At 43.7% G+C, this 15,176-nt stretch overlaps 1 protein-coding gene across 1 annotated transcript in view; it reads left to right on the top strand.

The window, feature by feature from the left end:
- The window catches only part of NPTN (neuroplastin), an 83,480-nt gene that overhangs the window by 42,553 nt on the left and 25,751 nt on the right, over positions 1-15,176 (top strand). The window contains exons 2-3 of the mRNA XM_066341536.1: positions 7,839-8,186; positions 12,977-13,148. Of these exons, the coding sequence (XP_066197633.1) occupies positions 7,839-8,186; positions 12,977-13,148 (520 nt within the window). The remainder of the gene's footprint in view (positions 1-7,838; positions 8,187-12,976; positions 13,149-15,176) is intronic.

The following is a 15,176-nucleotide window of genomic DNA, read 5'->3' as shown; positions in this document are numbered from 1 at the left end:
TTAAGCATTATTTCTGTGGAGATGTATAATAATGCTAACATTGTTGAATAGTGGTTATTACCATATGCCAGGCACTATTTTAAGCTGTGTTACTTAGTAAAATTCTCACATTAACCCTATGAGGTTGCTACTATATATATTGGTCCTGTCCTATAGATTAGGGAGAAGCTCAGAGAGGTAAAGTCACTTGCCTAAGACCATAAAATTAGGGACAGGGCCTCCAAGCAATCCGATTCTGGAGTTTTCTGCTTTTAAATACTAAACTACATAGTCTCTTTTGAACTAGGCTTTTTTTACTTCTCCAAAGCAGAAGGCTGGCTAAAATATGCCAAGCAGATTCCTTTAGCTATTTGCATGGTATAATTTCAGCATAACGGATGGGCTTTGGTTTAGAAGCTAGTAATGGGGACAGTCTTAATTTCCATGCCTTTGTTATGTCTGCCTGATAGAGGTAGCAGGGAAAGGAACAGGTTTGAATTTGAAAAATTCTTTGTAATTGCTGCCATCTGTATCCACAGATAGGACTAATCCATGAGCTCAGACCCACATACCTCCTTCCTGCTGCATAAAATGAGGCTACCCCATTTCCATCCACTCCAAGAGCATCAGGCCTGCCTTACCCTTGCTGGGCACAGGATGAGTGCATGCGGGCTTAGGAGCTGCCTCTGGGTGTTAAGAAATAGTAATAAGTAGTCCTGGCCTGTTGGCTCAGCAGTAGAGTGTTGGCCCAGTATGTGGATGTCGCAGTTTCGATTATCGGCCAGGGCACACAGGAGAAGCAACCATCTGCTTCTCCACCCTTCCTCCTCTCCTTTCTCTCTGTCTCTCTCTTCCCCTCTTGCAGCTAAGGCTCCGTTGGAGCGGAGTTGGCCCGGGCGCTGAGGACGGCTCCATGACCTCCTCCTCAGGCACTAGAATGGCTCTTGTTACAATGGAGCAACAGCCCAGTGGGGTGCATGCGGGAGTCTGTCTCTCTGCTTCCTCGCTTCTCACTTCAGAAAAATACAAAAAGAAGAGAAAGAAATAGTGATGATTTTCATCTTAAATGAACAGTAAGGGTAAGCAGGCTGTATAAGTAGCCTGTGTATACAGCCTTGTATCAGGGAAGAGTTATTCAGACAGATTTGAAATATTTTATCTATAAGCACAGAATTAGCTTGTGTTCATTCTTCATTTTTGAGATACAGAGAGGAAAGAGAGAAGGGAAAGCGAAATGGTCTTGTGTCTTGGCTGTCATTTCCTCTATTAATGAGGCATGAAGGAGAGAACAGAATAAACCACCCATGGGAATTAGTAGTGGAGTGGGGCTTGAAGGGAACTGTCGGGAGCCGATCTACAACTGCTGGCTGACAAGGTCACAGCAGAAGACCCACAACTGCTGGCTGACAAGGTCACAGCAGAAGAAGACCCACAACTGCTGGCTGACAAGGTCACAGCAGAAGAAGATCAAAAACTGCTGATTGACAAAGTCACAGCAGAGAAGACCAACGGCTGCTGGTTGACAAAGTCACCGCAGTGAAGACCAATGGCTGCCAATGGCTGCAGGTTGACAAAGTCACCGCAAAGGAAAGGCACAATGATACTTCCCCTTTGACCTTTTTGAATTAATCTGGCCTTATATCCCCCCTTCTCTGGGTGTGTGCTATTATTTATGGCACAGGGATAATAGTACCGTGCTTTCCCTGTAGATTCGTAGTAATTTCTTTGGAAATGAGACAGAGGGTGTGAGTTCCACAGAAAAGCCTGTAAGCCCCTTGAACTGGGCTCATAGACATAAGAGGCTGGCTATGATATCCCTCGTAAAGGGTTAAGTTTGTAGGAGAATTTCTTCTTATTAATCATGTTAGAAAGAATAGATTGTGACTTATGAATAGGTAGGAAACAGTAACTATACACAGAGCACCTTTCAGCCTTCACTTAATTCATCACTTTACCTCCCTAGCCTTTTCATGTGGTAGAGTAAAGAAACTTTCCATTCTCTTGCATACCTGACCTGCAGGTGGTGGAACACTCTGAGAAAAGTAAAGTTAGAACTTAATTAGTGTATGAATATAGTAAATAAATAAAATTTGACTAGACAATAGAGTCCTAGACAAGGTAGAGTTATTAATTAGTACTGACCTTTTGGAAGTTTGTACCAATATTGTTATTGCTGTTCAAGTTATTGTATAATTGTACTTTGAATGACTTACCACCTGATTTATAGTTTATAGAAATGAATTAACTGTTACCTAGGAAATGTAACCATAGTGAAACAAAAACAATGATTAACCAATGTATTCTGAATACCATGTGATTGTAACTTAGTGTGTGTGCATAAAAAGAAAGCTAGACCAGCATTTGGCAGAGATGCCTGGCAGTAAATGCTAACTAGAGAATAAAGAGAAAGAGAAGAATCCGGCTCTCTCACTCGATTCGTGCCGACGCTGTCTCTTCCTGTGGGACCCCTGGATTCCCCCCGGGGCTGGACCCCGGCAGGGAACCCCTCTTTTTTGTTGTTGTTTTGTTTTTGTTTGTTGTTTTTAAAGTAAAAGGTGATAAATGCAGGCTAGATTTAAAGGCCTGGCTTGGCAGTAGTCAGCTGAGCGAGGGATAGAAGTTTACCTTATTACCTGTTCAACGATTGCCCTGGAGGTAAGTGGGAGATTCAACTGTGAAAAATCACTGGTGGTCCCTCCTGTGGAGCGAGGCTGTCTTGTTTGCTTTCTAGCAAAAGTAGAAGCAGTTTTCTTGGGATTGGACTCTACCTGCTCTTCTGTGTTCCTCTTTCTCCTCACTGTCTGCTGCATCTACACATGCAGTTTTTCCTGCCAGAGAGCCTCTCTTTTCATGGGCTGCTGGCCCTGCTGTCATCTTCACCTCCCATCCCCCATCCCCAGTTCTGCAATTTTACATTATACTTTTCTCGGTTTTACTGTCTCTTTTTTTTATACTCTGCCTGTCATCCTCATCCACCCCCAGCTCCTAATCTCTCCCTCCTGCAGAGCCAATGGTCAATGCTCAGTTTCCCTCTTCCTCATTGTCAAACCTGTATGAGGTCTGAGCCCAGGTATGTATTACAGTGGCTGGAGATGATGATAGGGAAGGAGTGGGAGGCTGTTTTTCTGAAATTTAGGCTTTTCCCAAAATATTAGAAGTTCTTTGACCCAGATCAAACAGATGCTTCTGCTGGTCTGCCAGCGTTAGGCAATTGTGTGCTCACAAGTTGAGGGCACATGCTTGTTTGAAAGCCCTTGGTAATGAAAGACAGGGCAGTGAGTCAGGCTCTGAGCTGCCTGCCCCCTCCTGCTGCTGCTAGCCTGTTCTTCCCTTCTGAATTGGAGCTCATTTTGGATAGATAATGAGGCAGATAGTTGCTAATAACTTTCCCTTGCTAACTAACTGTGATTTCACAATATAGGCATAATACAGAGATTATATATTTTTTTACAATTTGAAGGCAAGGCAAGACCCTCTCTCCACCAGGACAAAGATTATGACTTGGTTTATTGCAGTGGTCTGGACCTCAATCCACAGTATCTTGTAGGGATGCCTGCAGTGTGTAGAGAGGACTTTTTCTTTTCCCTGCTTCTAGGAGGAGAAATATACTGCTCACAAAAATTAGGGGATATTTCAAAATGAATATGAAGCAATAAAATATCCCCTAATTTTTGAGAGCAGTATAGAGCTGTTTTCATGATCTTTGGTGAGTGTCAGCTGTCAAGGAATCCCCTACTTAGTTTGTTTATAGACAGTCAAGTTTACTGGAAAGAACTAGACTAAGAGCTGAAGACCTGTGTTCTGTTCCCAGCTAGTCTGGATACCTGCCTAAGTGATATTGGGCAGATCATGAGCCTTTCTCTGCACCTGCCCTATGAACCTTGTGAAATTATGTGTACAAAATGAGATGTGATATGTGTGGAAGCACTTTGTAAACTGTTATGTTTTCTGAAACTTCTAGGTGCTTCCCTTTATTAATTTGGCCAGTGACTACAACACCAGAGAATGCATATAATGTCTTTTAAATTACTTCCTATATAACTAGCCTTCTCAAGAGCAGGGCAATGGACATCAGAGCTAGGGGACAGTTTTGCTTTAGAACCATCTTATGGTTTTTCACTTCTTCCCCCTCCCCCCTAAAACAAACGCACAGTTGCATTTAGGAACTCTCTGATCCTGAGCTTCTCTATCTCTATTTTGTAACTGTAGTATAATTTTTTTTTTTTAAATAGTTTTTCTATAGTTTTTTTTTTCATTTATTTATTCATTTTAGAGAGGAGAGAGAGAGAGACAGAGAGGAGAGACACAGAGAGAGAAGGGGGGGAGGAGCTGGAAGCATCAACTCCCATATGTGCCTTGACCAGGCAAGCCCAGGGTTTCGAACCGGCGACCTCAGCATTTCCAGGTCGATGCTTTATCCACTGCGCCACCACAGGTCAGGCCTGTAGTATAATTTTAAGGAGTCAGTAATCATAGTGTTCTGCACATTCCAATGGAGGGATCCTGGCTTTTGGTGGCCAGAAATTATTCAATTCTCAGTGGTGACAAAAGACATCTTTAACTTTGAAATAACTACTAAAAACATTTCCAGCCTAGTAAGCTTACATAGACTATAGTTGTGGGAAGTAATAGGAGGCCATGCTTTGGCTTTGGACACACCTGGATTCCAGGCCAGACTCTCATTATTAGCTTGTGACAGTAAGCAAAGTACTTAACTTTTTTGGACCTTATTTTCCACATCAAAAAGGAGGTTATAATGGCATCTATCTTATAAGGCTGTTGTGAGGATTAAGTGAGATAAAGTGCTTAGCACATTGTCCAACATATAACACATACTTAGAAAATGTTATTTGTTGATATACATCAGTGTTTTGAAACCGCCAACTGGTGCCAGTCCATCAGAAATTTCATGCCGGTCCATGAAGGAGTTAACCAACCTGTGCTGTATGAAGATTACAGACCTCATGATTATAGACTCTGTAATCTTCACAAAATTTCTGGCAGACAAAGCACAGTGTGCGGACTGGCTATTGAAAACCACTTATATACATCTAATAATAATGTGCTTTTAGAGAGCACAGATAAATGTATATTAGTGTTTTAAAGAATTTTTAATCTTGTTTTTAGATAGGTTGGTTTAAATATCCATCATATAATTTACTAACTTAATGGGGATTTTTGAAATTTGGTCCAATTTTCCTGTATGTAGGTTGAAAATTAAACTTAATCTGACATGCTTTCCTTCCTCCTTAGAAGTCTTACCTTTGGGCTGCCACTGTCAGGTTGAGTGACTTGCTTGGTGTCTGTCTTGGGAATTGTGTTCAGGCTGTTCCTCAGCCGATTTTGAATTGTGTGGTGTTGAGATTTGAGATTACACTGGGGTTGGATGGGTTCTTTGTGGTTCTGGGTTCTTCTTACATCAGAGTGGCCAATAGCTTGATAAATAGACATACATTTAAGCCTGCTTGGAAGTGCAATTTGGAAGAAGGGGAAAAAATAGAAAACAGATCCATTAACAGATTTCTAGAGCATTATCAAGTAGCTAATCATGGCGTTTGAGAGGACATAACTTCCTCTCACAGTTTACAGAGAATGTGAGATGAGCTTTATGAACCACTTAATGATTAAGAACATGATTAAAACAAAGTACCGATAATACTCTTCACTACTCTCAAAGGATTTACTAATACTGTACCTCATTGAGAAAACTGGTGACTGAACCAGGAGTGAAATGAATGAAACCGATTTCCTTTACCTCGCCTCTATATTAGTTGGCTTTGGTTCTGACAGTTTGGCAGGTGGCAGTTGTGAGACTAAGACATGGCTCCTTTGATACCACTTTATCTGGAGTTGAATGCAGTTCTCCATACAGAGGCTTGGCATCTCCTTTCTGGAGTTCTAAAACTTCCTCTGCATCTGAGAATAACATCTTTCTGGCTTCTTGTGGAGCTCTGGTAGATAGTTCCATCTAAGGAACTGACGCTGATCTAAAGAGGTGATTTAGAATGCATTTTCAAGGCAGAACGTTTAGTCTAAGGCTGTTAATGACGGCATTCCTTCTTCCCCAGATTTGGAATGTTCCCCAGTATTGAAAGGCTAGTCTTGACCTCTGCTTGAGTAAGTAGTTTCTGAGGATCATGGGGTGGAATTTACCTCCAAATACTGCTATGGATATAAATAGAAAACTGTCCATTAGTACCTCCATTTTCAGCCAGCTCCACTGCATTCTTGGCGTGTGGACTGGAGGAAAACTGTTCGTTTAACCTGTACCTCTCCTCTGGGAACCTGTATCTCTCCTCTGGGGTATTTTCAGTCTGATGTTGGTAGATCCCGGCCCCATGCTCTGCTCACTGCAGAGAGGCTGGTTTAGTCTCAAGAGAAATTGCCCAGCCACTCAGAGTGCCCTCTTTTAGCTTCTCACCCTGTCCCTTGTCCTACTACTTGAATTGGACCCCTGGGTGGAATACATAGCTGAAAGTGTGCTTGCACTGTGATTTGGTTTTCTGTGGATCCCACTCCCAAGTTCTTCAAATAAGCCTGGATTTTTAAAATTTTCTCTCCACTTATGAAAGTGTAACCTAAAGCAAATTTTGAACAAGTGAAAGTAGGCATCAACTTTAGTTTCTGGGCAGCACCTGGCTAACAGAGTTGAACTCATCATTATCCATTGTTCATTCTTTTTGAGCTGGCCCCTAGGAGCCAGGCAACTTATGTAGAGAGAACCTGTCAAGTACCATGGTTATTTTTCCACCACAGGTCAGGCATTATTTTTAAGACTTGATTTTTCAGGAGAATTTTCTAGTTATATGGATTTATGGGATCATGGAGGACATAGTACCTCCATTCCCTGGCAGTGAGTTGGGTTGCTGTTACTGTTGGTTTCCTCCTGAATTGACCCCCATAGTAATTCTCACTTATTTATTTATTTATTTATTTATATATTTTTATTCATTTTAGAGAGGAGAGGGAGAGACAGAGAGAGAGAAGGAGGGGGGAGGAGCTGGAAGCATCAGCTCCCATATGTGCCTTGACCAGGCAAGCCCAGGGTTTGGAACTGGCGACCTCAGCATTTCCAGGTCGACACTTTATCCACTGCGCCACCACAGGTCAGGCTAGTAATTCTCACTTTGAAGTCCAGATGGGCTGTTCTTATATGCCTGAGGGCCTGCAGTCAGGTAGAGGCTCCTCCCTCATCACAGGTAACTAGGTGGTTTGTTTGCCATAGGCCCAGGGAAGAGTAGAATGTGGGGAAAGTTACCTTGAATGCAGGACAGTCTCCTGCACGAGAGAGAAATTTGCTAACCTTTCAGTTGAAATTTGAACTCTGACTCCCAAGAGGTGTTCATCTATTATTTAATGCTTCTTATTGAGGCCCACAAGAAACATTGTATTTCTGACAAAGTGTTCATTCATCCAAAAGAGAGATCCTGACTTGGCATATGTATCTACTGCCACTTCTGGTTATCTTTCATCACTTGTCTGAGTTTGAAAAGGTTATGGTTTTCGCTCTAAGGAAAGAGACTCTTCTCTGAGACCTGAGGCTTTCTCCTTTCTACCAGCTGGGCCCATTGCTGACCTGCTTTCCCAGTGGGCTTGCTTCTGCCTGGCCAGCACTTGAACTGCCCCAGCTTGTAATTAGCCTGCCTTTGCTTCTTAAGCTTCCCAAGGTGGTTCTTCTTCTAAAAGCTTGTATGAAATGCTATTTACTGTCTCTATAGTTTAAAATGAATTCTTTTTGTTCTTTGCAACTCATTTGCTTTTTTCTTTTCTTTAAATTACTATTAACACCTGTTGATTCTTTTTTTTTGTTGTTTTTTCTGATTGGCCTGTCACTGCATTCCTGCTCCCCCTCCCTCTAGCTGGGTTTGTCAAGTCGCCCATGTCAGAAACTAAGCTCACTGGGGACGCCTTTGAGCTGTACTGTGATGTGGTCGGGAGCCCCACGCCAGAGATCCAGTGGTGGTACGCAGAAGTCAACAGAGCAGAGTCTTTCAGACAGCTGTGGGACGGTGCTCGGAAGCGCCGTGTCACCGTAAACACCGCCTACGGGTCAAACGGCGTGAGTGTGCTGAGAATAACCCGGCTTACCTTGGAGGACTCTGGGACTTACGAGTGCAGGGCCAGCAACGACCCCAAGAGGAATGACTTGAGGCAAAACCCCTCCATAACATGGATTCGAGCCCAGGCCACCATAAGCGTCCTTCAGAGTGAGTCCAGCACCCTACAGTAGTAGTACTGTAGTCCTTAGAAGTGGCCCGATGACCCTTCCCTCTGCTTCCTTTCCCTCTTCCCCAGTGCAGTCACTCACCCCACCCCCTGTCTTTGTTCTTCAGACCCATGCCCTCTGGTTGTAGTGTATGAAAACATCTGTGGCAGCCTTTTCTTTTCCTTTGCTGTCCTTTTTTCCTCCCTTCTTCCCCAGCCCTTCTCTGTGTCTTTCTCCTCAGGAACAAACAGCTTGGGGAAGTCGTGCCTGTCCAAAATCATCTGCATTGAGAAGAGGTGGGGAGGAAGTCCTGGGGAGGCTGGGGGGAAAAAAAACAAAAACACTTAAAACTCACAAAACCAGGCAGTCAGACCAGTCTAGTGTTGAATTGTTTCTCTCCTTTCCTTTTAGTTTTGTAGTAGGTTTCCTGCCGTCCTTTCACTGATTTATTCTCTGGTGCCTTTCTATTTTTGTTTCTCTCCCCAGTCTAACGACTTTTTATTTCTTCTGTTCATTTGTTTGAAGCTCTTTGAGTAGCTGCCTTCACCTCTGTGGTTTTAAGTTTGTGTTTGCCTTGCCTTCTCCCTCGCTGTGACTTGGTGTTATCCTGTTCTGTGATGGGAATGTCGCCATGGGTGCGGTGCGCTGGTACGTTTCGGTTGTCTGGTGGCATGTAAGCTTGGATATTTCCTTAGCTCTTTTTTCTTTTCTAAAACAGTGGCATGTACTTCTCTGATAGCAGCCCCCCACTGCAGCAGCATACTCCTCACTCGTCTCCTCTTCTTTTAAAAGCAGAGGCCTGAGATTCCCTCCACGTGGAGCCAGGTGACACAGCTGCAAGGTATTTATTTAAAGCCTCACCATGCTGTTTTGAAGTCAGAGATGTCTCTGAACCCTGTTTACAAGCATGTTGACTCTGCTGATTGATTGTTGGCATCATGCTCCTAATCCCAGAGGCTGGCTACCGAGAAATAGTTCAGAATCCATTTACATGGGCCTTTTATTGTGTCTTGAAAAAAAGAGGAAAGTAGAGGTATCCCTGTTTCTGTGAGCAATGAGGGTGAGAGGAGCTGCTGCCTCAGAATCCTCCCCTGCATCCGTTCTCCCCTGCATCCCCTGTAGCAGATACGAGTAAGACGTTGGACGCTGGGGCTTCTGTGGTCTCCTCTGTTTCTGAAGTGTCTTATACTTGTGTGGTGGGCAGGGGGAGAAGCCACCACAGAGCCAGTGCTCCCAGCTCGGCAAGAGTTCCAGCTCCGCATCCGACCCGGTGGTACTTGAGGGAGCATCCTCTGTTAAACAGAAGGAGCCTCTGGGTGTTTCCCCTTCTCTTCCAGGACTCTCTCAGTGAGAGACCTGCAGCCAGTCCTGGCTTAGAGAACTGACTGACTAGAAGGGAGTAAAAATAAATAGTAAAGTACATTTATGAGGAACTTTGTAATAACAGTGGGTAACATGAGATGGGCCCTGAATCTATATATTTATACAGTAACCTGGAAGAAGCCTACGCAGAAGCGAGGCCCCAAGGAGAGACAGGAGAGGCTGCTGCAGTTGGCACTGTTGAATTAGAGAACCTGCTTCTGGAAAGTGGAAAAGAAAACCTTGTCTATGTGGAAGAAGGGAATATTAACCCAGCAGTTTTTCTTTTATTTAACAACTTTTCCCCCCTTGCATGCCTCCTTCTGCTGTCCCCCTTGCTCCTTTCCTTAAAAAAGCAGAATTACCCAAGTGGCCACAAAGGTCTGCAGAAGTTTGTAAGCAAGGAATGGGCTGGGCATTTGGCATCTGTATTCCTGGGAGCCTGACTCCAGTGGACTCACATTAAAGGGTCATGATAGGAGGGTAGATGAAGGGGAGACTTTGAGTACTTACCTGCCAACATGGAGAGTACACAGCATTCCCCCAGTTTACTTGGAAGTCAGCTTCCTAACTTAGGGGTGTCTGCATGTGGTTGAATGAAACCCTGGCTAGTTTGGTTTTCCCCCAGACTTCCCTATCAGTCAGTTGACTGTTTTAGAGAGCAAGGCTTCTTTAAAAAACAAAAAAACGCCCTGAATTCCACCCTCGTTAGATTGTTTTATGATCCGCAGGGACATGTGCCTCCAAGGTGAGATCGAGTATACTATCTAAGAATGATATTACTACCCCCCAAAACTCTTTGAGTAATGCAAGGCAGGAAGAGAAACATGCCCAGTTTTTAGGTTCTCTCACTGGCCATAATATATTCTTTGATGTGTGAATGATGGCTAGGGTACGAGTCTCCTGCCTACTGCTTCTAAATAGGAGTCCATGGCAGGTAAAAAAATGTTGAACTTCTTCTAAATGTTCCTCTCTCTTGGACTTTTGTGGGCATTGCTTGGTTACAGAAGAAAAAAAAAAAGCCCCACCTTCATCCTGGTGCAGAATGCAGATGTGGCTCTGTGTCCAGAGTGGCTGGTCAGCACTGGCTTCCATATACAGCAATCATAGGAGGGAGGCTCCCCACCTCAGACCCTCCTAATGTGCAAAATCATATCTGAACCTATTTAAATTGTCCACTTGCTCCCAGCTGCCTTTCTCCTGGATATTTAACACTTAAGGGGAAAAGTGCTTTGCTTTGTCTTCTAAGAATTCTTGGCAGAAAGCCTTCCAGGTTGCTCTCATCAAGTCACTAACCCCCTGAGCTACAGTGGTCGTTTGCATCACCACAAGTAAGAGCAGCATTTAGTTTGGCCTCCCTTTATTTAAACATCTGGAAGCTCTTGGCCTCACTCTCAGTTCAGCGTTTCTCAGTGTAATCTGAGAGGAAGAACCAGAGGGAGAGTCCCTAAGGGGACAGAAAATGAAATTGGACAATAAAAATTCAGTAAAAGCCTAAGTGTGTTTGGGTTTTAATGTTTCCTTTATATTTTTTAATTTCTGTGAAGTACTGGTTCTCTCTTTTGTTTTCGCTTGGTTGTGATTTTCTTCGGAGTTGCGGTGCTTTCTGCTGATGGTGTGTGTGCACCTTCCATTGCAGGGTCTGCAGCTGCTCTGCTCGACTTGAGGCCCAGGGGTCTGGCTTCTGTCCAGTCTGTTTTGGAAATCGTGGGACACCACTGTGCTAACATGTTCACATGCATCTGCTTTTGTGTTAGTGGCTGCCATGCCTCCATTATCTGTACCTAGAGACCCTGTTTGATGTTACTGATGAGGACCAGTGAATGGAAGATAACCACTGTCCTTTTGCGAGAGTTGGACAATAGTGAGAACCAATCTGATTGATCAAACTTAAGGATTTGTTTTATTTAACACATTTTTTTTTTTGATTCAACGAGCTATACAGTCAGAAATATTACATGATAAGGAGGTCTGGGGCATTACATTTTTCAAGTGTCCCATGACCTGTTTCTCCTCTCCCTTTCCCACACAACTTAGTGTCCGTGGAGGGAGAGTTATGTTCTCCGGAGCTCAGGGTCCACAGGACGCTGCACAGAGCGGTATCAGGGAGCTGCTGCAGAGTGGAGATAGGAAGTAGCAGGTACAGGGAGATGGGAAGTCAGGATTTCTAAAAAAGAATTGGAAAATAAATAAATAAATAAGCAGATACCTCTGATTGTGGAATGGGAAAAGATGTAATTTAGACTTCACCTGAAAATGACCAAAAGTAGAAAAAGAACTAACCCTGGGGAAAGAACCAACAGGCACGATTAGAGACATCTTGGCTTTAATATGGGGATGGAAGTGCAAATGCTTTCAGGACACACCTTCCAGGAACCATAGAGTGTGCCTTCAAAAATTCCTGGTCATTGTGGTATGACATTTGACTTAGGTTAGTTTTGTAGCTATTAAACCTAGTGATTCTAGGTTATCTTAGTCCAGGACAGAACCAGAATACAAAGCATCGGACTGCCCTAGGTGGAAGGGGGTAGTGTGATTTTCGGCTGGGGGACAGGGATAAGAAATTGAGTCAGATGTGTTTTCTAGGCCCAGCTTTGCCACCAATAACAATTACGGCCTTGCACAGTAATTTTACCTTTCTAGCTTTTAAGGAATGGGATTCAGTGGACTCCTTAAGGGCCTTTCAGCTCCAAAACTCCAGGAGCTTGTAATACCAGCACCTACTGCATTCTAGTTATATTACCTCAAAATGGAATGTGTTTGAAAGTGCAGTTCTGAAAATTAGTTTTGGGGAGTAAATAATGTATGGGCTGCAGAAATCTGATGGTTCCTTAAGAATGTTCCCTTGACAGATTTTGGAAAATGCAATAGAATTTTAACAGGAAGTTTGCTTTTAGGATCTACACTGTCTTTTTCTGTACAATTAATGGCCATGGCTGGTTTGCCATAGGCTTATCAGATTGATGGGAAAAACCCATACATGTATTTAATTACTGCTATGATTGTTCCTACCCTAGTGACTCCATAGGGAGTTTATTAGTTATGTAAATGATGCTGTCTTTATCTTCAGACTGCAAGGTGGAGCCTGGTTTTCTATTTGAAGCAGAATTGGTTGGTGGTTCTTACATTATAAAACGATGGGATTCAGAGGTGTGAGTGGACTATTGCGAGGACACACACCGTAATACTCCCATTCTCTTCACATCTAGGTCAGCGGGTCTTCAGGCTGTTGTCTGCGCTAGTGGTCATTTGTTTATAATCATTGTTTTTCCTTTCTTAATTTCCTCCAAAGTGGTAAAGTGAAATTCCTCATGTGGTCCTGTCTGTCCCCCCTCTTCTTCTAGTCTCCCCATCCTACCCCACCCAGCTTTCAGGCTAGGGCTGCAGGGAGTGGAAGGCTGTGGCCCCTGTCACTGTGCACTCTTATTACAGAGCCAAGGATTGTCACCAGCGAAGATGTCACCATTCCAGAGGTCTCTGCTACCCCCATCACCCTGCAGTGTAACCTCACTTCCAGCTCACACATCCTGTCACACAGCTACTGGACAAAGAATGGGGTAGAACTGATTGCCACTCGTAAGAATGCAAGCAACATGGAGTACAGGTGAGAAGGCCTGGCGTCTTCTGGAAGGATGGGGGAGTGTGCTGAGCTTACATGACCTTCATCACCCATAATTATGCTGTGTGAGACAAACATGAGACTGATCCTCCTGGGGAGTCTAGTCCAGTATATCTTAGGTGAGGCCCAGAGTTTTATAAAAGATTTCCAAATGATTCTAAAGAGCAGCTTGGTTTGTGAGCCATAGAAGGCTCCCATCACTATGATAATAGAGAAACTAAGGGCATAGGGAGTGATTTGCTCGGGATCACAATGCTCTTGCTCATCAGTTGGAAAGTCACAAGTAGAATGCAGATCTCTTGACCTAATCCAGTGGTTTGAGGAAACAGACTGAAATCTTCTTTAGGATTCTTAGAGCAAAATCACCCTAAGCGATCTTTCCTCTGGGTAGATTTCATAGTGAATTACCCTTTAGGGTGTTTAGTATAACTGTGACCTAAGAAGGACCAGTGGGTGTGGGGCTGTTTAGGGATGTGGAATAAGAGTGGTATCCTGGACATACCTTTCAATGAAATGGAAATATTTGCTGGTCAGTGTCCCGTGGCACCCAAAGGTTTGGTGCTGTCTGGAATATCTAGTAACACATGGCATCTCACCTTTCAGAATATTTGTTCCTGGTTAAAAACCGATCTGGAAGAGGGTCAGCTGCCCTGCTTGGCAGCACTGCTATGCGGAGAGGGAGGGCTGGAAGGGCAGGGGAGCCAGTGCGCCCAGTGGCTTCAGGGGGCCATCCTGAAGACCCTTCTATACCCTTTATTTAGTTAATCCACATTAATTGTGGATCCTCCTCCTTTGGGGTGGGGGTTAAGGAAACTGAGATTGAAGTAACTGTTGACTACTTTCAAGGCCAAATACTGGATCTGAGGTTTAATAGTCAAGCTGGGGTTCCAGGTCTTCTGATTCTGGAATGAGATCAGTGCTTGCTTTCTGCTGTGCCCTAGTGTTTAGTGGCAGGTTCGTTAATCTGTCCACTATAGTTTCTTCTGATATGAAGTTGGAAATATAGCGTCAAATATAGCATCAGCTATATCCTTGTAGTTTGGAAAAGGTTACTCAAGTAGAGGTGTTGGGTGGAATAAATAGCATTGTTTCCCGGTCTGTCCATTAGTTTTACAAGTTTGATTTTGTTTGTTTTTTGTTTTACAATATCTCTTTTCAGTGTACGAGACATTCAGTCATGTTTTTTGGGGTCTTGTGCTATGTCATCCACAAAGCTTTGAATTGTAACTTTATGAAGTTTGAGCCTGACTTTATAAAATCTATTTTCGCAGATTATTTAAAGCTCTCCAGGCTGTTGTACATTGTCAGAGTTTTTCGAGGAATCTGTGTTCTCCCAAACTTTGTGGAATGACAACTGATGAATCCCTTGGGGCACCTAGTAAGTCAGCCATGGAGCCCGTCTTAGATCTTGCATCTTTCTATTTAGGCTGTGGTGGTCATTCTCCATTCACTTCTGTTGCTTCCAGCAGCCAGTCACAGGGAAAGTTGTGGGAAGATTTTGGCCCATAGGCCTGACCTCACCTTCCCAAGTCTTCTCAAGGAACTTAGAGTCTGCCTAAGCCTTGAATACAGTATAGAGCTCTGCTTCACCTCCAAATTCTGGAAGACTTGTTAAGGGCAGGTGACTTGTGTCTGCTTTCCCACGGGAGAGTGTTGATTTAAGAAGAGGTACTTGTATCAAATTGAGAAGACTTCATTGCTCCTCTGAGAGTATTATGCAGCCACAAACATGCTGAGACCACCCAGGGGATGGGCAGTGGCAGTGCCTTTCTTCATGCACGGTCTCTTTAACTCATGTTTCCTTTTGGAATCAGTAGTAAGGTGGAAAAGTGCATTGGGCCACTCAGTGATCAAGGTTAGGAGTTTTTCTGACATTTGTTAGTCAGTGGAGACGTGACCAGCACAAGTATCCCTTTTTAACCACCAAGCAAACGAGCAGGAACTATACAGTCTGTCCTCTGATCTGGAGGCCGCTGTTTCTATTTTCTGTAATTACACACCAACCTTTCTGCA

This window comes from Saccopteryx leptura, chromosome 6 (genome assembly GCF_036850995.1).
Source record: "Saccopteryx leptura isolate mSacLep1 chromosome 6, mSacLep1_pri_phased_curated, whole genome shotgun sequence".
Classification (NCBI taxonomy): domain Eukaryota; kingdom Metazoa; phylum Chordata; class Mammalia; order Chiroptera; family Emballonuridae; genus Saccopteryx; species Saccopteryx leptura.
This window is presented reverse-complemented; position numbering and strand designations above follow the sequence as displayed.